The sequence below is a fragment of the Notamacropus eugenii genome, chromosome 6, assembly GCF_028372415.1.
Source record: "Notamacropus eugenii isolate mMacEug1 chromosome 6, mMacEug1.pri_v2, whole genome shotgun sequence".
Taxonomy (NCBI): Eukaryota; Metazoa; Chordata; class Mammalia; order Diprotodontia; family Macropodidae; genus Notamacropus; species Notamacropus eugenii.
Genome location: NC_092877.1, coordinates 140508008 through 140532630, shown reverse-complemented (window position 1 = coordinate 140532630; position 24623 = coordinate 140508008). Strand labels below are relative to the sequence as shown.

General features: G+C 37.8%; 1 protein-coding gene across 5 annotated transcripts in view; it reads right to left on the bottom strand.

Moving 5' to 3' along the window:
• GAB1 (GRB2 associated binding protein 1) overlaps positions 1–24623 on the bottom strand; it is a 182841-nt gene that overhangs the window by 130234 nt on the left and 27984 nt on the right. Inside the window, exon 1 of one of the 5 annotated variants that reach the window (XM_072621141.1) lies at positions 44–17444. The exons of the other annotated variants lie outside the window; for them this stretch is intronic. Within the exon in view, the coding sequence (XP_072477242.1) occupies positions 44–46 (3 nt within the window). The 5' untranslated portion in view covers positions 47–17444. Of the gene's footprint in view, positions 1–43; positions 17445–24623 lie in introns of those variants that run through there. 5 annotated transcript variants of the gene reach the window in all.

Sequence of the window (24623 nt, the reverse complement as noted above, 5' to 3'; positions counted from 1 at the left end):
ACAATATTTTTCTCAGAAAAGAAACATAAGAAGCCACCCTCACCATTCCATTCCCTTGCAGATGTGAGAAGTCCACAAGTATGGAATATCACATATATTTTCAGACTTTTTCAATGTATTGATTGGCTTTGTTGATTTTCTCTCCCTCTTCCTCTTTTCTTTCTTTAAAAATAATATTACAGGAGACAGCTGTCTGGAAGGGAGGTGGAAAAAGGTACTGAGAAAAATTTTGGTGCTACAAAAACAAAAGGTATCAATAAAATTTTATTTTAAAAATATATTTTAATATACCATTTTAAAATAAATTTAGTATTACATTTTTAAAATAATATTTTTAAATACATGTAGGCATAAGTTGTATACAAGTTGAATCTAAGTACTATGAGGGTAAGAACTGCTTTGGGGTGGGTGGATTGGTCTTTGCAGCATCGGTGCCTAGGGCAGTGCTGTGCATAGAAAAGCATTTAGTTTTTGCCAATTAAACTGAATAGAACAATGTCAAATGAAATTCCTAACACAGATCTACCAAAGAGAAAATATTCAAATCGATGCCAGATTTGGAAAATGAGAGCATACTTTGTTGACAAAACCAAACTATAACATTCCCACAATAATTGGCACTAGCCATTTTCCCTGGAGCAGGAGTATTGCAAAGCAGACTCTTTCCCTGAAGCCTTATCAAATGATTCATCCTTCTGCCAGCATAGGCAAGAGCATCTCTGATACTTAGGATCCAGCCTCAAAGTCACTTCATCGAAACAGGTTAGACATGTTTCCCCACATATTAATCTGTAGAATTTCCTCGATTTAGAATCAGGGAAGAATAACTGGTTTCAGTAACTTTCCTAGTTAAAATCACATAAGCCAGTGAAATAAGACAAGCATATTACCATGACTCTAGAGAGATACTTCTGAGGGTTTCAAGGTACTCCTAATTTAATCTAAGCACACTGTACTTGATACCAAATTTCTACATGGAAACTAAAATCCTTTTACACAATCAAGAAGTGAGAACTAGTGAAATTGAGGAGAACCTTGGGAGAAAAGCACCATGTCCTTCAACTATTTTCAGTAGCAAAAAATAGTCAAATGTGGCTCTAGGTACGAAGAAAATAAATGTCAACAAGTTTAGAAAATTTAGGTGCGATTCCTTGAACAAGAACAATCCAATACAAATCAGCTCAATAAAGATGGAAGAGGAGAAAGAGGGTGAAGAAGGAAAAAAGGAAGGAGCAATAGGAGGAAGTATGGCTGTGGGATGTGGCTTTTAGACCTTTAACCTCCATAAAAATAATTCCTAATTTAGAGAAACATGCAGAGAAACATCCAAGCTGAAATAGCTCAAAGGAATCAGAACCTGGAGAACAATGAACATATTATTAGTTGAATCCAGAGAAGAGGTTTGAAACACGATTAAACACTTCTTAGTGGAGAGGTAGGAGACTAAGTATATAATACACAGCATTATATACCATAGAGCATTAAAATGGTGACTTTTATGAACTGTTTTTCTCTGTTGCAAGAGGAGGTTTAATAATGGCAGTAGACTGGAAAATGATTGTGGCATAAAAACAAAAGACATCAAACTTTTAAAATGAAAAATAAAGATAATGACCAAAAAAAGATGGAATTCCTATTCTGAAGCTTCATTTTTACAAGGAAAATTTTCAGAGCATGTGACTCCATCTTGCAAGTATCACTGAGCTACAGTTTGTCATGTGTGGTTGGAACACAACTACTGAGCAGGTTGGTTTCCTGTTCCTTGTTTAATAACTGCTGACCAGTTCAACAAGCACTCCCTCCGGCTGGAGATTCATTCCTTCACAAACAGGAAGCTACTGAAGCTACTTGAAGTTATCGTTAATAGGATCACAGATTTAGGACAGTAAGGGCAATTACCAGGAAATCAGGAAACCATGCACCCATTACGTTCTTTCTCCAGATGTTGGTCTGTGAGAAGCTGTTGTGCAGCTTCTCTTAAATTATTTTAAAGACTGGAATCTTCCTTTAGGATTACAAAAAATACACCCTGTTTCTCACCCAAGACTTCCTTTTTCCTAAAAATCCTGATGGAAAGTGAAGCATTTTTGTCTTCTAGAGTATCCTTTACTAACGTACAGAGTGGTAAAAAAGTGAATTAGCATTTTACCTTTCATAAATGTATACGGAGTAGCAAAAAAGTGAATTATCATTTAGCGCCAGTCTAGAAATTTCTACTTTCCCTGCCATCAGAAATGTTAAGTAGATATCTTAGAGACAGTAGGGAATCACAACAAGAAAAATCCAGACAAAGTAACACAAAAGTGACTTAAAAAGAAACTGTTACAAAAGCAAGAGGAAAAAAATATTTTTGTGAGTTCAACCAAGAGTAAAGAAAGAAGCTCCATGGGGATCTGTTAGCTACCACACCAAGCATAACTACCTATACACTATAATTAAAAGGTAATTAGCAGCTTTTAAAAACAAAAGTGAGGCATTTATACTAATTAGCATATTTACAGCAAATATAACTAGACCCCTGCCACCAACAGTGATTAGCAGGCACTATATGAAGGGAATGTGTGGCAAAAATCCAAGTCCCATCCTTACCTACCTCAGTAAGTCTTCAACCTGCTTGCTGGTTTTCCATTTTAGTCAATTACTTACCCCACTGTCTGGTCTAGAAACCAGAAGATTCTCCTACAAAACACAAATTTTCTCCTAATGACAGAGAAAAAGAAAGAACACACCCCACAAAAGACCATTTAGGGGCATTCTCCTTTTCTTTACCTTTTAACTAAGCAAATTCCCTTCTGTTTGAGTAGACAAACATCCCAAAATCATGTTGGTTTCTGCTCCCTTACTTCCACAAAAGCAGGACCTCCAGCCAACAGATATTGCTGGTTCTTCGCTGTCAAAGATGAGAATGATTTTGATCTGTGGGTGTGGTGGAAGAAACTATATGGCGTCAAAGTTCTGTGACTGCACAGGGGGATACCATTTACTACTCTGCAACTGCAGATACTATTTAAAGAGGTTGTCCTAGTTGACAATTCTGCCCCTATGACTTGTGGGTTTACCCAAAAGGTTCAAAAGACAGCCTACTTTGCTCTCACTGGCTTTCAGATCAGTCAATCAGTCAACATTTTAAAAAAATTTAAATAGTATTTTTTTCCCAATTACACATAAAAATGATTCTTTACATTCATTTCAAAAAATTTGAGTTCCAAATTTTCTCCCTCCCTTCTTCACATCCCTCCTCCCTAAGATGGTGGGCAATTTGATAGAGGTTGTATATACGCAATGTAGTAAAACACGTTTCTATATTTGTCATGTTGTGAAAGAACAGACCAAAAAAAACACACAAAAACCCCAAGAAAGTGAAAATAGTATGCTTTGAGCTGCATTCACACTGCACTGGTTCTTTCTCTAGAGATGGATAGCATTTTTATGAGTCCTTTGGATTGTCTTGGATTATTGTACTGCTGAGAATAGCAAAGACATTCACAGGTAATCATCAAACAATGTTACTGTTACTTCGTACAATTCAACACTCATTTACTGAGGGACTGCTCTGCACCAGGCATGGTACTAAGTGCTAGGGAGATCAAGAAAGGCAAAAGACGGTCCCTTACTCTCAAGGAGCTCCTAGACTAATTGTGGAGACAATATGACAACAATTATGTATTTATGATCAACTGTGAGTAACTGAGTTCTCAGCCATACAAGGATCCCAGAAAATTCTAAAGGACTCAGGATGCAAAATGCTATCCACCTAAAGAGAATGCAGCTTGAAGCATACTTTTTAAACTTTCTTCATTATTGTCTTTTGGGGTCAGTGTTTTCTTTCACAGCATGGATAATATAGATATGTTGTGCATGTCTACACATTTAAAATCTACATCAAATTGCTTGCCTTCTCAAGGAGGAGAGAGGAAGGAAAAGAGAATTTGGAACTCAAAATTTTTTAAAATGAATGTTAAAATTTTTTGTTTACATGTAGTTGAGCTAGGGGATACAGCAGATACACTGCTGGGCCTGGAGTCAGGAAGACTCATCTTCCTAGGTTCAAATGTGACCTCAGACACTTAGTAGCTACGTGACCCTAGGCAAGTCACTTAACCCTGTTTGCCTCAGCTTCCTCATCTACAAAACAAGCTAGAGAAGGAAATGGCAAACCACTCAGACTATCTTTGCCAAGAAAACCCCCAATGGGGTCATGAAGAGTCAGATAGAACTGAAACAACCAAACAACAACAAACTGAGAAAAAAATTAAAATTAAAGGGCAAACTACAGTTAATTAACAGAGGAAAGGCTAATGCCTTAAGGGGGATCAGGGATCAAGAAAGACTTCTTGTAGAAGGTGGGACTTAAAGGAAGCCAGGAGGCAGAGATGAGGAGGGTGAATAATAACCCACAGAGTCCACCATACCACCAGGCTGTCTCAGCAGTAACAGCTGAAGCACCTAGATAGTGCAGTGGATAGAACACCGAGCCTGGAGTCAAGAAGCCCTGAACTCAAATCTAGCCTTAGACACCTGCTAGTTGTATGACGCTGCACAGATCACTTAACCACTGTTTGCCTCAGTTTTTTAACTGTACTTGGGATTGCACCTAGTTTGCAGAGCTGTTGTGAGGATCAAGTGTGATAGTATTTGTAAAGCATTTAATATAGTGCTTGGCACACAGGAGTATAAATAAATACTGATAGTGCTTTCTGGGTAAGTAACCTGTGACCTTGAGGACACATGCGGCCCTTTGACTGAATCCCTGTAAATCTAGGCCATAAAGAGCTCTGTAAACTATACAACCTAAGTAAGAATGAATCAGCTATTATCACATACTTCCCAGTAGAAGTCCTCTACTCAAAAAGAACCACTGTAATCCTAATTTTTACATGAGAAGATGATCATGACACTGGGGAAATCATCTCCTTTCTCTGAGCCTCAGTTTCCTTGTCCCTAAAATGAGGGGGTTGGACAAGGGGATTTCTAAAGGATTCATTTCCAACCAAAGAGTAAACGTGGTAAAATTACTGGCTAAAGGGGCTGGTCTTAGTTGATTCCAGCATCTGACATATATTTAGCTGTGTGACCAAAAGCAAGTATTGTTAATCTAGCTCCAGGCAATCTCTAAAACTATCGTTACAGCTGAGTTGCGTTAGAGCTGAGTTGGTGATCTGCATCTGTGGAGGTGTTGGGAATTTCCACAAGAAGAGTTCCCAAAAGATAAAATCATAGATTCAGACCAAAAACAATAACAACAAAAAACCAATTAAAAAATCACACACACAAACACAAAGGCTGATTATATGCTATTGATTTCTCTTCCAAAATTCTGCTTCACACAATGTTTTATGCTGTGGTCTTCAAATCCTTCTCGTTGCCATCATGCAGACATATGGTTGTTTTCCCTTCAGTTCAGGAGGCAGCAGCCCCTCACAGAGTTGTCCCCTCATCTCCCATATTCACATGGGGAAATTGTATCACAGTCCCAAAGTCAGAAGGCTAATTCCCTTTGCCATAATGCAGCCCGATCATCACACCAAGGTTGGTGACCAGAGTTTCACAGATTGCCATGGTCATCCAATTCACCCAGCCAGTGGCCAATGGAATAAAAAGAAAAGTATGACAGGTGTAAATTGGCTACATTGTATCACCAAAGAATACCAGGTCTAAGAAGCAGCATAAAAGATATCACATTATATGTGATCAGAAAACAAATTACTGAATGACTCAAATCCTCAGTTTGGAGGAACCTTAGTGGCAAAGGAATTCCCACCATAGCATACCAGATGAATAATCATCTAGTCTGACTGACCCAAGCAGTCACCTAGCCTGAATACCTACAAAGAGGGGGAACCTCTCAAGGGAGCCTGGGATGCTGCAGGTCAGCTCTAACTGCCCTAACCTGAAACCTAAACTGTCCTCTTTGTAACTTCTACTTGTTGTTGCTTCTGGTGTACAATCTCTCCTTCACATAATAGCTTTTCAAATACTTGAAAACAGCTTTCGTGGCCCCTTGGAATCTTCCCTTTTCCAGTTGGCATAAGTCATGAAATGAGAATGCTAAGTTAATGAATGGTTAGTACATAAGCTGCAACCCATTAAAAGAACTAATAAATTGTCATGATGCCCCCATGAATCTTCCAGTTGGGCTAAGTCATGGAATGAGAAAAACAGATAATGAATGGTCAGCCCAAATGCTGCATCCCATTAAAAGAATTAATGAATGGTCATGGCGCCCCCATGATTCTTCCTTTTTCCAGCTGGGTAAGTCATAGAGTAGAAGTAATAGAGAATCAATACTCAGCCCAAAAGAGAATTAATGAACAGCCTGCAGCACATTAGATAGATCCTCTACAGAGGATTTTTAGAAGGCCATGCATAAGAATCGCATCAAGGACAGATGGACAGCCCCAGTGTTGCACAGGGGTACCAAAAATCTAGCTACCAATGCTGTGTTTGGCAATAATGTTCACCTTTTATTCCAGTTCTGCTGAGGAAGACATAAGCAAATAGTCTATTTGTGCACCCAAATATTAATAATTAAAGAAAACTAATAGCAAGATTGTTTTGATTAAATTTGATTTAGCCTAGCTATGTAAGTTTGTGTTGGGCTTAAATTTTTCAATATAATCTGAAATACTTTTTAAGGCCCTGAGTTTAGGAGGAAACTCTAATTTGCCCAAATGATCTAATAATCCAAATATAACTGCCTTGAGCCTACCCCAGGCCAAGAACAGTCTGGCCTCCTGAAAGGTCTGGAGGAGTAGTTTCCAATCTCTTTTCCTAAATAGTTGCATTGTCTAAAAACTGAAAGTAGTTTTATCTTTGAAGTTCTTAAGGAGACGCTAAAACCTGCAGATAGCATGGGAATTTTTACCCTTTAGAAGAACAGACTCTTTCCCACACATTCAACAGTATCATATAAACATGAAAGAAGAAAAAAAGGGATTCCTTTTTCTCCCTTTGCCATACAAAGAAGTCCCTGGCTAACACAGCAGATTCACAGAGTGAATGAACGGCATTATGCTACAACCATCTTCATTCCCTGAACTGCCAAGGGGGCTGCCTGCTGGACTGGGATTCTAGTCTGAAAAATGACAATATTACACAAATGAAGTCATCCCTAATCCCTAAATCAAGAAACAGCCTTCCCATTCTCAGATTTTTTCACGGAATTTTATGCTTCTCTTGTACCTTCACTATAATCTAATCTATCAGTCATTGTGGTACACTAGTGATATGATAGTGTACCTGTCCTATCCACCCTAGACAGTGAGATCCTTGAGATCAGGATTATTTTATTCATCTTTGTAATAATGATAATAATTAATATTGACCTAGAGCTTTAAGGTTAACAAAATGCATTACATAGATGATCTCATTTAATCTGACCCCACAACAACCCTAAAAGGTTTCCATTTAGTAAGTTCTTAATAAATACTTAGTCACTCACTCATTATCTCTATTTTAAATATGAGGAACTGAGGGAGAGAGAGCCTTCCCCAGGGTCATACAACTAGTAGAATTCACATTTTTCTGACTCTAAGTCTGGACTTCTGTCTGCTTTGCCCTGCAGCCCCATGCCTGGCACAGTATCTTGCTGGTAGTAAGAACTTAGGAAATGTTTGTTGAGTATAACTGTTGAACCACAAGTGATATGCTCAGAGTTAAGGAGATATTTGTGGCTTAGTCGTGACCTCTTTTGGGATTTTCTTAGCAAAGAAATTTGAGGGTTTGGCATTTTCTTCTCCAGCTGATTTTATAGATGAGGAAGCTGAGACAAACAGGGTTAAGTGACTTGCCCAAGGTCACAGAGCTAGTAAGTGTCTGAGGCTGCATTTGAACTCAGGTCCCCCTGATTCCAGGGCCTTTATCCACTGTGCCACCTAGCTGCCCTACTAAGGAGAGAAAAGATGGATAAATGTGCCATCTTTTGTGAAATGATACTTCATTTTAAATTTCTACTCTATGTGACAATAACAACTGTCTCAAGAAATACTGTATCACAGAAACACTGGATAACTGCCTGAGAGCTGCAAGGGATTTTGGAAGTCATCTCTCCTCCCTTCACCTTACAGAGGGGGAGAAACTGAGTCCCAAAGAGATAAAGTCACTTCTCTGAGATTTCCTCCAATATACCCTGTATGCATCTTAAATGTACATGATTGTTTGCATCTTGTCTCCTTTGGAGGGTAGGAACTGTGTTTACCTTCCTTTGCATCCTCAATACTCAGCACAATGCCTGGAATACAGCAAACACTGAAAAAGTAACTGCTTGTTGATGAGCTAGGATTGGAATCCACATCTTCTAAGAATTCCTACTGCAGTAGCACCCTTTCGAGTCAAAGAATTATTGAGTCCCAGGAATTTAGAACTTTAAAAAGTGCTGGGACTTCAGAAATATAAAGGGAGAATCTGACTCTCCCAGCTCTCTGGGACCTTGTCCAAAGCTCTTTCCGAAAGTTCCTCTAGAGACTGTCAGACAGGGTTCATGCAGTCTCTGCCTAAACTCTTCCAAATGATAGGGAGCTGTCCAACTCTTACACTGACTCAACAAAACTATAAACATTTATGAAGCACCTAGCATATGCAAGGCCCCCATCCTAACTACAGGGGGAAATAGAGAGTTCAGATAAGACCCTGACCCTGTGACATTATGACATTTTTTAAATGCACAAGAGAATAGAACTGAGTTCAGAAAGAAGCAAAGATAAGTGGGACATATTTGAAAGTAATGTTTAGATCTATTATTATATGCTTTTAAAAAAAGTAAACAGTATGAAATGGCGATTCATGGTTTCAGAGAGAATCTTCCTTTTGCATTCTGCTGTGTATAGGTAAATGCTTCTTTTGAGAATTGACATTCAGAATTTAAAAAAAAAAAAGAAAGAAAAAGGAAAACTATTTGGGTCCTGCACTCATGGCACTTAGTCTAGTTATTAGACTCCTATACCCAGCTAAGAGTACAAATTTCTTTAATGCACTAATGGCACATCAAAGAAATGTAATCAAAATGCCATTCAAAAGCTGTCCTGTTGTCAGAGAGGTGAAAGACTTTGGCAATAGAAAGCTACATAGATGGAAGACCTGGAAAACTCATTGGTTGTTTTGGTTTAACTGGGCTTTTTTTCTTTGTTACAAGGAAACACTCTTTTGGGGTGACAGAGGATATCTAGAAATGAATATGATAAAAATCAAAAGACATCAGTAAGAGCTGAAAGAAAAAAATAAGACCATTCAACAGGAAACAAGGTTTCCTTGAACAAGGTTCAAGGCAGAAGTTATTAATCTGAGAGAACCTAGAGGGGAAAGTGAAGACTTCCTAAAGGAGGTTGAGTTATCACTGAGTTATAAATTTAGGTTATAAATGGTGGTAAATATTCAGGAGTCAGGAAGAAGGAGAATGTGTCAGGAATAGAAAACAATGTGAACAAAAATCAGGAAAACATGAACTGAGGACTGTAAGGAACTATGGACTTTCTCAAAGCAGGAAGATGCTTCTGCACTTGTCACTGGACAGAACGCATAATAATGACTGGATAAACCGCCTGGGTCTCAATTCCTAATTCTCCACCTGTATCCTATTCAGTCCTTTCATGTTTTCACTCTAACATGGGAAACAGAATTAAGCAACCATGTGCAGGCTTCATGTGTCATCACTCTTGACAACCTAAATTATAAAGCCTTGGCATTCTCACCCTCAGTGATCATAAAACAGCTACTAAGCCCCTGCATATGTAAGTCTCTGGGGATATAAAAATGCATCATTTTGTTTCTACTGTATAGGGCCCATTAGATTCTGATAGCAGGAATTCATTGCAGAGTATCTGGTTAGTGATAAGATTTTTCTTATGCTATGTATAAAGATGTTTACTTCTTAGAATTTTTTTTAACTGAGAATATCAACCTTCCTCTTGAGAATGCAAATGAATTAAAATTGCTTGCTAATATATATATATATACATATATATATATGCAGGTACATACTTACATAAATTCACAGGTGAGGTTTTTCTTCCACGTTAGGTGTTTTATATGTTGAAAATTTATTCTCCCTTCCCAAAAAGATCAGAATTAATATTCATATGCAGAATCTCAAAAGAAAAAGATGTAAGTCTCTCCATCAGAGGGTATTTGAGCCTCACTTGAGTAAACAAACCTGACTATCCTGGGATCGGGTACTAGCTAGTCAAGTTAGAGGCAGATCCCTGAGAAAACTAATGCCCACATTAACTAGCTTCCATCTGGAATACCTTTATAATCTTAACAGGGCAGCTAGATGGTGCAGTGGATAGAGCACTAGTGCAGGAGTGAGGAGGACCTGAGTTCAAATCTCACCTCAGACACTTGACACTCACTAGCTGTGTGACCTTGGGCAAGTCATTTGACCCCAATTCCCTCATCCTGGGTCATCTCCAGTCATCCTGATGAATACCTGGTCACTGGATTCAGATGGCTCTGGAGGAGAAATGAGACTGGTGACCTGCACAGTCCTCTCTCACTCAAAACAAAGTCAAGTGCAAGTCATGTCATCATTTCTCTGATGGCATGGTCTTCTTTGGCAATAAAGGATGAACACACACACACATAATCTTAACAGTTCCTTGCTTTCTCTAGCTTTCATTCTTAAAACCAACCAAGTTATAAATAGAACTTCATAGAAAAGTAACCATGTATGTCTAAACAAGTCCATGGTACCTTGCTTTCCAGTTGTGTCCAACATTTTATGATCCCATTTGGTATTTTTTGGCAAAGATACTGGAGTGGTTTGTCATTTTCTTCTCCAGGTCATTTTACAGAAGAGGAATTGAGACAAACAGGGTTAAGTGACTTGCCCAGGGTCACATAGCTAGTAAATGTCTGAGGGAGTATGAAGGAAAATGTATGAAGGAGGCATCTTCCTGATTCCTGGCCCTGCACTCAATCCACTGAGCCACATAGCTGCCCTGAAGTTAGGTATAAATAATCTCATAAATGACTCAAAAGGGAAAAGAAAATAAGAAGGATGAGAGAATCTAAAATAAAAAGAAAATCTGATTTATAATTCCAACCTTCTATCTCTAAATCTATAATATTCTAAAAAAAAAATCACACTCGCAAATATCAAAGCTGAATTCTAGTGTAGATCTATTATTCTAAGGAACATATGAAATGCTGCTTTAAAATAGGTGATGACTGATATAGGAAAGAACAGAGGCTCATGAAGAACTTGGAGAAACACTCAGTAAATATCTTCTAATGATCTCTTTCCTGAACAAGGCTGGAAATGACACTCAGATTAATTACAACCTTTCAGAGAAAGATGAAGGATTTTTTTTTTTAAAAGACAGTGGTCTTCTTTTTTGTGCCTGCTTTATCTTTAGGTTCTGATGTTGTATTCTGCAATCAGTGTAGCACTTTATATAAGCTTCAAAGGGATCACAAGTCTCCAGGACACGATGATAGCTGACATTAATGTATCATTTTGTGTTTCCCAAAGTGTTTTCTATTAGTTTGTTGAACTTAACATGCAGATGTAGAAGAAAAAGATGCCTGTTGATTCTAGATAAAAATAGGATATATATGTACATAAACATATAACATGCCCATGCTGTATATCTTTAATAATGCTATTAAAGGTAACTATCAATTATAATTAATGGGTACGAAGTTATAGATTATCAAGTAGCTATCACTTGACAAACATATTTATCAACAAGATGCTCAGAGCAAGAAATGATCAGGGAATCATAGGGTTTTGTGTTAGACGATACTGTAGCATAGTCTAACCCCACCCCCATTTTACAGTTAAAGAAGTTAAGGTCCAAGTCACATAGGCAGTAAATTCACACTCAGGTCCTCTAATGTCAAATCCAATGCTCTTCCTACTGCCCCATACTGTACATGGAAGATCTATGGCTATTACAGAAAAAATAAATCCTAAATCTCCATCCTAACTTTGTAATGATATCCATTCTTTCCCCAACAAATGGAGCCTTCAATGAAAAATAAATTATTTTTCCATGCACTTATAAAAATGCTTCCTCTTTTCATTTCAGTAATGATGAAACAGTAATAAATATCAATCAAAGCAAGTTAATCTGTATCTAGTTCACTTTAATAATTCAAAAGTTTTTTTCTTCTGAAAAGGAATCAGCGAAGGACCTTGCCAACTCTTGATAATAGTCTCCTTTTTGCCAGCAGAAATATTGCGAGAACATCACCTGTTTGAATTAGGTTCCTGTATTAAGTAGCAACACCAAGTAGCACTTAAAAGATCACAAACAGAAGCTAATTCTTGAATAATTTAGGTATGGCTTTTCTACCAAAATTGAACAGCTTGTCAAATGTGGGTTTCCAATTTCCCATAATTACCAGGACTAAATTCCAGCTAAATATTGATTTTATATTCAGTGAAGCCGCTAAAATGACTGATATGGAATCAACAAGGTCATAAAATTTGTGTATTTTAAAAAATCTTTTTCAAGTAAATTATTTGTATCAAGTAACCACCAGAACTGAATCCAAAGTCAATTAGTTATTCCACTGAGCTCTGCCTGCTAACTGGAACCTCCGTGGTCTGAAAGGGTATGTACATGTCCACCCACAGTTTCAAGTCCCTTGTCATACTACTCAAGATTTTATTAATTTGGTCCCCTAATGGGGACAGGGGAGAAATCTAGCAATAAAGAAAGCCAGTATTTTAAAACTAGTCTGAAACTAACTACCATAGCATATTTTCAAATATTAGGAGGGTAAATATTACTGTGACCTTACTCAACACTATCTATGGACACAGGAAAATTAACAACCATATTTGGAATGAATTTTCTTCTTTATTTACATGTTGATGTGAAACAACTGAAATTTGTTATTTTCTTTATTTAGTTTGTTACATTTTAAGTTCCCAATAGTCTCTTTCCCTCCTTTCCATTCCACACTAGAGAAAGCCACCAATCGACACAGATTTATAAATACATGTAAAACCGTACTATGCCTATTTCTATTTATTATTTTTTTCCCTGGAGGTGGATAGGTGCTTTTGTAGTTGGTTTGAGTATTTATAATACTCAGAATAACTGTTATTCATATATTGCTGTTACCACATACAATGTTCTCCTGGCTCTGCTGTATTGATCTGATTCCAGAACTGGAAAGAGAAGATCTGTGGGTGGTTCAGAAAAGTATATGTCACAAGGGCCAGTGAGAAGATCTAGGAGAAGTAAAGGGAAGCATGAATGGAGCACCTAATCTGATTTTAGAAGGCCACTGGTGAAACTAAAATGATTCTTCTGAGATTGCAAACTGCTGAGCAAGATGAATTTTGTCCTTTGTTTTAAACTATTGTATTAGTTTCACTTCTGACCCTCCTCCCCTCCCCCATTTGCTTTGGATGTATTTGTAAATAATGACTGAGGAAAGAAATTGAGCTTTAGGATTATTCAATTACTAACTACAAATAACTCTAATTTCATCTGATCTTTCAAAGTTGTACAATATCAGGATTTATCAGAAAATAGCAAATTTCCACTAATACACTTGATAGTACAATGAACTGATCTAACCATTTTGGAAAGCAATCTGGCATTATCCCCAAAGAGTGTGAAAACTGTTTATACCCCTTGACCCAGTAATATCATTATTAGCTCCGTTTTCCAAGGTGATCAGGGAAAAAGAAAAAGAACCTCTATGTTCTAAAATATTTCGAGCAGCTCTCTTTGTGATAGCAAAGAATTGAAAATTGTGGGGATGCCCTATCAAAAGGGGAATGACTAAACAAGTTGTGGGTAATATGATTGCGATGGAAGATTACAGTGCTGTAAGAAATGATGAGGTGGCTGATTTTAGAAAAACATGGAAAGACTTGAATGAAATAATGAAAAGTGAAATGAGCACACTGTTATTCTAGTTAGGCTTATAGTTATAACTAAACAGAACCCTCAAGTTCCATTTTTTAAACTTTACTTTGGATTTGCTTCTTAATTATCTTCACAAGAGAACTAGAACTAAAACAAAAATCTTTTCAATAAGACCTGAGTATCTACAGGAACAACACGAAAAACATTTTTGGCACATGTGGAAAATTATTCATAGCAGTGGGCAGTTTAAGAGAAAAACAATCTATTTTTTCAGTTCAGTAGCAATAGTCAAAGAAAAAATATATGTGGAGGGAAAAGTTTATCCTACAAATATTTAGTTAGTTTTTTTTTAATTTATGCTCTTGAGAACTGTATCTCTATTAGTGCAGTTAGAAGGAATATACATAGAGGATATGGGTATAAGTTGACTTTGATGTGACTATGTTAAAAAAAATTAGAGATAAAAAAGGTTGTACTGGGAGAAGAGGAAAGGGGAAAGCAGAATGGGGTAAATAGCATTACATGAAGAGGCACAAAAGAGCTATTATAGTATAGGGAAAGAAGGGAGGGGATAAGCATTGTTTGACCCTTACTCTCATTGGATTTGTCTCAAATCCACTCAGTTAAATATAGAAACTTATTCCATAGGGAAATAAGAGCAGGAAGGGGAAAGAAAAGGGAATGGAGATAGATAAAAAGGAGGTAGATAGAAGTGAGGTTCCAGTTAGCACAATAGAGGATACTGTGAAATGCAAAATGGATAATTCTTATTACATTAAAAGTTTTTGCACAAACAAAGCCAATGTAACCAAGATTAGAAGGAAAGCAGAAATCTGGGAAATAATTTTTACAACCAGTGTCTCAGATGAAAGGCTTTTTTTCTCAAATATATAGAGAACTAAATCAAATTTATAATACAAGCCACTCTTCAATTGAAAAAAGGCCAAATGCTATGAATAGGCAGTTTTCTGATGAAGAAATAAAAGCTATCTATAATTATATTAAAAAATGCTCTAAATCACTATTGACTAGAGAAATGCAAATTAAAACAACTCTGAGGTACTGCCTCAAAACTATCAGACTGACTAACATGACAGAAAAAGAAAATGATAAGTGTTGGAGAAGATGTGGGAAAATTGAAACACTAATGCAATGTTGGTGAAGTTGTGAACTGATCCAACCATTCTGGAGAGCAATTTGGAACAAAGGGCTATAAAACTGGGCATACTCTTTGATCCAGAAATACCACTCCTAGGTTTAAATCCCAAAGAGGTCATAACAAAAAGAAAAGGACCTTTGTACCATTAACAAAAATATTTATGGCCGTTCTTTTTGTGGTGACAAAGAATTGGAAATCGAAAGGATGCTCATCAATTGGAGAATGGCTGAATACATTGAGGCATATTAATGTAACAGAATACTGTTGCGCTAAAAAGAATGATAAGCATGCAGAAAAATCTGGAAAGACTTACATGAGCTGATGCTGAGTGAAGTGAGCAAAACCAGGAGAACACTGCACATGGTAACAGCAACAGTGAATAATGATCAGCTATGATAGACTTAGCTCTTCTCAGCAATATAATGATCCAAGGCAATTCTAAAGGACTCATGATGGAAAATGCTATCCACATCCAGAGGAAGAACTGTGGAGTCTGAATGAAGATTGAAGCAGACCATTTTCACTTTTTTTTTCCATCATGGGGTTTTTCTCTCGTTCTGATTCTTTCACAAAATGACTAATATGGAAATATGACGAATATGATTGTAAATGTATAACCTATATTAGATTGCTGGCTATCTTAGAGAAGGGGAAAGAGAAGAAGGAAAGGAGAAAATCTGGAACTCAAAATCTTATAAAAAGGAATGTTGAAAACTATTTTTACATGTAGTTGGAAAAAATAAAATACTGTTAAGTACGGGGAAAATGTGAGACAGAGGAATAGATTTCTAAGAGCTGTTGTATTTTCCCAATCTTTTAATATTATAAATTGGTCCACTGAAGCATATTATTCTCATTGTTCCCTAAATTGTAAAGATGTTTTTTAAACTGAAAAAAAATTATAGTCATTTGCTGAAGTAGTATGGCAATTTGTTCAGCCAGGAAATCACTATAATTTGTTTAAAATACTTTAAAAATTAATTTACATGCTTAATTGAAAAAACATATATTGCTTTTTAATTTTTTTAATGATTTTTATACCTAATTTTCTTTTAGGTTTTACCTCGCAAAATACTTAAGAGGCCGGTAATAATTTTGGCGCTATCCCAGAATGGATGAAAACTTCATGGATCTTTTTTTAACTTTCACATCAAAGATACATAAATATAATAAAAATAATTTTCTTGATCTTTGCCTCCTCCCTTCAAAATGTGGGGAGATGGATAGAATAACAGGGAAAGGATGTAGAACGTAAACCTTTGCAGGCAGCAACTATTTCATTTTCATGGTAGACCCTTAATGAATTTTTTTTTGAGGCAATTGGGATTAAGTGACTTGCCCAGGGTCACACTGCTAAGTGTCTCAAACCCGATTATGAATTCAGCTCCTCCTGACTCCAGGGCTGGTGCTTTATTCATTACACCACCTAACTCCCTAGGCCTTCACTGAACTGAATCAAATTTAAACTACCTACTTAGAAATATTAGCAGCTTCATATTATAATTTTTTTCTTCGTGAAGCAACAAATATGGAATTAAGCCCTTACTCATTACTTTAATCCAAGATATATAAACCAGTAAATCTACTTATGCCAAGGACGATTCACTTTCTTAAAGGTGTCACGTGCAGTGAGATCAGGTGGCATCTGGGTCACTCCAATTTCCGCAGCACTGGTAAAAAGGCTATTTCCTCTCTGCTCCCTCAAGTCTCAATAAACTACAGACTCTATAAATCTCAGCAGGCTGAAACCTGCCTGACTTAGATGAAGAATCATCATCTTCGGGGCACTTCCAGCTAACAGTGACTCATGGGAACTAAAGTTGCTCTTATAAATCAGGGATTTGAGGTTTTTTTAAGGTATCTTTAGAGAGGCTGGATTGGGGTGTAAAGAAGGACTGGATATTACTTTATTGTACACATTATCTGTGTGAACCCATCAGTTCTTACCTGGCTCTGGCTCTTGTCTGTCTTTCAGTTCTACTCTTCTTCAAATCCCTTGCCCCTTCCTCTCAGAGCAGGTGAGACCTTGCCACACCCCAATGGTGAATTACTCCCAGCATCAGTTCATGTGTTCTAAGTTGGAGGAAATCATGTATCCCTATTAAACGGTTCCACTACACATCTATGTCACCCAATCTTACTAATCAGTCCACTTCCCCCCAATCAATTTGTTATCCTTCTTTAACAAAAACTGCTTCAGACCTTCCAACCTCTCTCCTCAAGCCTCCCATGGTACCTCCTCTCCTCACCTTCCTAGCTGAAGACCTCTTCAGCACAGAATATTTCATGAAAAAAACCAAGGTCATTTGCAGAGATGGACTATGTGCACTTTATTCCTACTTTGATCCATTATCTTTTCCTTCATGATGGAATCAGAAGAAGAGGTGGACCTCATTGCTAAGAAAAACCCCTCTGAATGTACCCCTTACTTCCAATTCCTCTAGGCTTTCCTAGCATATTGCTCCCCTTACCACCCACCCACACCCACACACCCCCACACACACATTCTCTCATATCTTCCATCTCTCATTGTCTAATGGCTCCTTCCCTGTTATTTACAAATGTGTCCTGGTCTCTCCTACCCTTAAAAAAAATCCAAACTGATTCCACCATTCCTGCTAGCTTTGGTCCTATATCTTTCTTCCTTTTCTGGGCTAACCTCCTTGCAAAAGCCATCTACAACCAGTACCTCTACTTCCTCTCCACATTCTCAAGTCTGGCATACAACATTAGCACTTAAGGAAAAAAAAAAAACAAAACATTAGCACTTGACTCAAATTACTCTCTCCAAAGTCAGTGATGGTCCATTAATTCCATATCTAATGGCCTTTTCTCAACTCATTCTTCTGGGCTTCTCTCTGAAACATCATCTCATGGATAAGTGCCTCCACTCTTGGTTTTCAAGGTCTTCTCTCTTGGTTTTCTCCCCTATCTCCTTTGCAGGTTCTTCATCCATGTCACACCCACTAACCATCAGCGGACTCCAGGATCTATATCATCTCAGTGATCAGCTCCTATGTGTTTCATTAACATACCTATACATGATTCCAAAATACACATTATCTATTTCTAGTCTATCTCCTGATCTATATACTACAACACCAACTGCCTTTTGGCCACCTCCACACACACCTTAAACTCAGCATGTCCAAAACTGAATTTCCCTCCAAACTTCCTCTCTTCTGAAGCTCTGTCACTGTCAAGGGTACCACCATTTTTATAAGCTCGTAAGTTTCTGATTATCCTTGACTTCTCTCTCCAACCCTACGCATCTAATCAACTGCAAATCCGGCCATTATTACATATATCTTCTCCTCACTCACACAATTATCACCCTAGTTCAGATTCTCATCACCTTTCACTGGGAAGGCAAAAAAGCCTTCTAATGGGACTCTCTCAAGTCTCTCCTGGCCATACAGCTAAACACTACATCATACTATGATCATAATAATATCAAGATAAACAGACACTTAACCCCACCCATTTCACAGAACTTAATAAAAAAAAGCACATTAGGGATGTGATCAATTTCATCCTGTTTACTTTTAAAACCCACATTTCAAGGCTTTTAAAGGTCATCACTTACACTTATCACTAAATTAATTTTAGGTATCTCTAGGAAACTAAATGGTTGAGTGAAAATGCTTATAAAAATGAAAAATACATTGATTCTCTACCCTCAGGATATCCACTAGTCTCATTTCTTGTGGAATAAAGCAACATTATAGAACAGAAAGTTTTAAACTGGGATTCAGGGAAAATGGTCTCAATTCTGTGACAAATTCTGAGTAACTTCAAAAAAAGTCACTTTTGGGGGCAGGGATGGTACAGTGGATAGAGCACCAGCTCTAGAGTCAAGAAGACCTGAGTTCAAATATGGCCTCAGACACTTACTAGCTGTGTGACTCTGGGCAAGTTACTTAACACCACTGCCTCCTAGAAAACTCAAAAATAAATTTAAAAAGACCACTTCACTTTCCAACTCCCTTTTTTAAGGGAAAATGAACACAACTTAAGATAGTAGTCATTTACAGATGAGGAAACTGAGATCAAAAGATTTGCCCCAGGTTACATGGGTAATATATGCCAGAACCATGATATGAAATCTTGTGTTCCTCCCACTGTTACCTCTCTGGGTCCCAGTTTTCTCAGATCTAAGATGAGGAGGCTAGTGTTTGGACTATGTGTCTCTAAAGACCCCCTTTCCAGCTCTAAAGGTCAACGGATTTAGGGTAGGTTTAAAAAGGGCTTATCGTTGAATTTCCATTAATCTGGGAAAATTCCACCGTCTAGAGTCCAAAGTCACTGTCTGAGTATTTTGCAAAACACTGGTGAAGGTGTGATCCTGGGCAAACTACTTAACTGGGCTCTGGCTTCCTCATCTCTAATATAAGGAGAGTGGGCTAGATGACCTCAAAAGTCCCTTCCAATTCTAAATCCTATAATCTTTGCCTCTGCAGTTCAGGATTGTTCAGGAGAGCTCGGTGAACTGATTTTTCCAAGGTTATTCTCCTTTACTGCATACTGGACTGCATCCAGTCAAACAGTCCTGCTCACTATTTCTCACAAAATGACACTCGCGTCCCATCTTTTGGTTTCTGAATAGGATATACTCCCCCTTCCCCCACCCCACACACCCCCCATACCTGGAATTCAGACCCTCCTGACTTCCTCCTTAGTTTCTAGTTTCCTTCAAAGCTCAGTTCAACAAGCAACCTTCTACACAAAAATCCTTTCCTGCTCCCACCTTCCCCTTTTGCCCCCACCCTTAAGCTGCTAGTACCTCCCAGTTCATCACTCTTCCCCCAAACTCTGAATTCCCAACCATTTATTTTGTTTCTACATTCATATGTATATGAATTCTACATTCTATATTCATAAAGGGTCAGCTTCATTCCTGTCTTCAATTCTCTAATCTGCCATATTGCTGGGACCATAGTAAGTATTTAATAGATGCTTTCCGTGTGCCTGAATCACAGCAGATGTCTCTAGCTTGACAGACTAACAAAGTGGCTATTATCATTGTTTCTAAAATACCATTTACTGAATAGACCAGGGGTGGGGAACCTGCAGCCTCGAGGCTACATGTGACCCTCTAGGTTCTCAAGTGCTGCTTGACTATTTGGGTCCAGTCTAAGGGCCTTGAGGACCTGGGGGCCACATGTGGCCTCGAGGTCACAGGTTCCCCACCCCTGAACTAGACCATAAGGAATATGAAGAGAGGAGTACATCTTATTTAAATTTTGTAAACTTTCTACCTTTGCAGAGCCCTAGTGTTAGGGATGCAGTGTTCTGGACTCTTCAATACTCCCAGGAATGGGAGATTTGTCATGGTGCCACTCAGAGGCACCTGAGTGGCACATTTGATAAAGCACTGGGCCTGATAAAGTCAGGAAGATTGACCAAATCTGGTCTCAGATACCTACTAGATGTGGGCAAGCCTCTATTTGCCTCAGTTTCCTCATCTCTAAAATGGGGGTGATAATAATAAATTAGTAAATATTTATTAATCACCTCCTATGTGCCAGGCATTGTGCCAAGCACTAATAATAGCACCTACCTCCCAGGGTAGTGATGAGGATCAAATAAGATAATTTCACTATATAAATGTTAGTTGCTATTATAATGATGATGGTGGTGGTAGTGGATATCCCTTCCACCACCATAGATCACGATCTCTCTTTGATTTGGCAAGTGATGTTGCTACGACCAAAAATTCATTACCCTGAGGTCAACCTGGCTATGTATGTGCCACTCTGAACTGTAGTCCTGAGACAGACACACTCAAAACTTTTTCAAGCTAGTAGACGCCTGCTAAAATTTTCATCTCTACTGGCAATGACCCCTAGAACCTCTGAGTATAACTTTCCTGCTGTCACATGATAAATTCTAAAGGCTCTAGAAAGATGTAGGATTTTAATTGAGGCTTTCACCCAAATAGATGCTTAATAAATGTTTGTGGAATTTGTTAACTATATCCTACCCACAAACTTCAGTTGAAGTGGAAATTGAGGAGGGGTAATGGCTCATTCTCAGATGGCTGAGAATGCCTTCATTGAGGCAAAGGGAAACACTTAATCTTAAATTTGCTTCTCCTGTCACTGTTCTCCTATATGGACATAGTAGCTGAAAACCTAAACTATAAATCTGAATGGGTTTTAGAGGCCTGTTATATTTTTAAGCCATCTGCAAACTCAACACAAATGCTCACTATATATGCCACTGTGCCTGGCTCTAAAGGCTAGTTATTTAAATGCATGATTCTATGAGCCTATTCTGTGAGTTGAATGTCAAAAGAAGCAGTCATCTTAGCATGGCTGGGATACTCTTTCTGTCAGCTACAGAAAAATAATAAACTCTCATCACCACCTGGACAAGAAGAGGCTTGGGAAGCAAGAGCTCAGAAGGGAAGGTCCCCCACCCCAGGAGAGAGGGTGGACAGTCGCACTGTCATCCCTAAAAGTGCTACTGAACTTATGTTATTTAAAATGTTATCATGCATTTACTTAGCTCTGCAATTTATAACTTAACCTACCAAACAAGACAGGCCAGTTTGGATTATACAACACGTAAACAAGCCTGAGAGCCGACCCAGAGTAGGACAAGTTAGAACAGTGGTTAAATGAGTTAAACCTCACTACACCTGAAGTAGCCTCTTCATTCCAATCACTTCCCATCACACTTTGTAACCAAAATAATAGATTATAAACATTGCACACAATCAAAATTCATCTGGGATGACTCGGAACCAACACAAAGCAGGCCAGACTAGAGAAGAGAAGGCCATTATCCAAATTTAACTTCTTTAAAAATAAATTAATTAATTAAAATTAAAATAAAAAAACTAATATGAAAATAGAAAAAAAAAATGACATTTGGGCATGAATTCCCCAAGCATCCTACAGAAATAATCTGTAGTTACTATTTTTCTGCCACCCACAGCCACAGCAGCCTGGCATAAATGTGGGCCCAGGGCCAGGAGCACTGAGGTTAGACTCAGTTTCACTGTGTCACTGGGTAATCTCAGTAAGTTGTTTCAGCAGCTTGAGTTCACCTGTTTCAAAGTGAAAGTTCTTTATCCACCACCCCTTGGAGGTGGTGACATCATCCCCAGAGGCACTAAATGATGAATACTATTAGAGTGGATGTTTCAGTATTACTGCACTATAAGCAGCCAACTGATGTCTCCTAAGTAATGGATGTAGCATTTTATTCCAACACTCCAATAGACTGCTGTACTCTCCTCCAAAGATGTATAAGCATCCTATGCTAATCTGTCCATTATAAAAGATTCCTGTCCAGGTCTGTGCCTCCATGTTCTAAAGGGGTTCACCCAACAGACTAAGACCTTCTTATTTTTTTTAATTTGAAACTATCACAAAAAACAGAAGTCTTTATTAATAGCATACTACTGTTAAGTCCAAAAATCTATGCAAGATCATAATATTCAGTTGAAAAATTTTTTTTTAAATCTTTATTAGGCATTTATAAAGGCAGCTAGGTGGCTCAGGATAGAGTCAGGGAAGATTCATCTTTCTGAGTTCAAATCTAGCCTCAGACACTAGCTACAGGCAAGTCATTTAATCCTGTTTGCCTCAATTTCTTCATCTGCAAAATGAGCCAGAGAAGGAAATGGCAAGCCATTCTGGTATCTTTGCCAAGAAACCCCCCAAAAGGGGTCACAAAGAACCAGACGCAACTGAAAACTACTCAACAACAAAAGACATTTATAATCAACTAAAAATAAATGTGATCTTACCAGAACCAATCCTTTGCAATTAGCCAACACTGGATAGGTATTAAATCTAATACAACGTCACAGGAACAATCGTAGAAAGTCAACCAAAGCTGCTTTGATTCAACAAATTTAAGGTGAAAAAGAAAATTAATTTTGTAAATTCATTTTTAAAATTTGATTAAACCCAAAAGCTTGGTTTAGCCTACTAGACAATAAAGAAACAAGCATTAATTAAGTATTTACTATGTGGTAGACACTGTGACAAGCAATGGTGATACAAGGAAAAAAAGAGTTCTTGCCCTCAAGAAATTGTCAAGAAGATAGCACAAAAAAAAAAGAAATTGAGAAGGCGAAAGGACTGCTGGAACCCTCAAGGGGGAATGACGTCAAAGTCCAGAAACAAAGGTGGGAGGAGAATGAAAGCTGGTCAGCCTAGGACTCCCTTCAAAATGGAAGCCTCGCAGGAACTCACCAATGGGAGAGTGGGACTGGTATGGTGGAATTATGTTTCAGGGGGAGAAAGTTCTAAGTACTGTTCTAGAGTGAAGTTATATTTCATAGGACCATAGATTTAGAGCTAGAAATGACCCCTAGGGGTCGTCTAAGGCTGGGATTTCTTAAACTGAGGTCCATTAATTTGCTTTTTACAACAATGCTGGGCCTGAAGTCAGAAAGATGTGAGTTCAAATTTGACCTCGGACATTTACTAGCTGTGACCCAGGGCAAATACCTTAGCCTCTGTCTCAATTTCCTTATCTGTAAAATGCTAAGAATAACAGCACTTACTTCCCAGGTTGTTGTAAGCCTCAAATGAAATAAATTGTAAAGTGCTTAGCCCAGTGCCCATCACAAGCATTTAATAAATGCTTGTTTCCTTCCTATGTTTCAATATAACTGGCTTCCTTTTGTTATGTTTAGACACTATTCTGAGAAGGGGTCCAAAAGTTTCACCAGATTTTTAAAAGAGTCCAAGAAACTAATTAGTCCAGTCCAACATCTTCATTTATAAATGATGAAATGAAGACCTACAAAAGGAAAGTTAATTGCCCAAAGCCACGCAGGCAAAGAAACAGCTGGGTCAAGATCAGATTCTAAGTCTTCTAACTATAAATATAATTGTCTAGGTCCTCAGTTTAAGAAATTCTCCTAACAGCAGCAAAAAGAAAGGAAAAAAATCTGTCTTTTACTCAGTTTTCAATGCTCAAGACACTTTTTTTTAAAGGTATGTTTAGGGGACATCTCATTCAATGGGTGAAATTCGATGTAGTCTGTTCTCAAAATGTCTCCTAAGTTTTTTAGGTCTCCAAGTTTAAGGAGAGTTACTTTTTCTCAGGCTTATTCTTTCCCTTATAAATCACATATGAATCATCTGTGTAAAACCCACCTACTTCCTAGTCATGAAAGGCATACAGCTATGGTAAATGCCCATCCAGACCCAAATTATTAACTTATTAGGTTCTACTGCTAGACTATCCAGACTTCCCACTACAACAGGAAAGCTGGTAAAAAAAAAAATTAGATGAGTAGGTACCTTTTCCAAAATATGCCAAAGGAACTAAGACGAACATCTAGGCAAACAAGCATCATCTTCTCATCCTTGAATGGCCAACCTGATGCTAGGAGAAGTCATTAACTGTGGAGAAAACTGTCTAAGCAGTGTTGGTCCATTCCTACAATCTGGACCAGATAAATAAGAAGTAAGATCATGAGTATTCATTACAAAACAAAAAAACAGTACTGGAGCATACAGAAAAAGTGACGATTTTGGAAGCTTAGAAATAAGTATCTAAAACTTAATATGGGCAAGCACGTGTGTGATCTGAGCAACCATCAAGTATTGAATGTGCAATACTGGGGCAGACCCAGAGGGACACAAAACCAAATCAAAAAATTTTTTAAA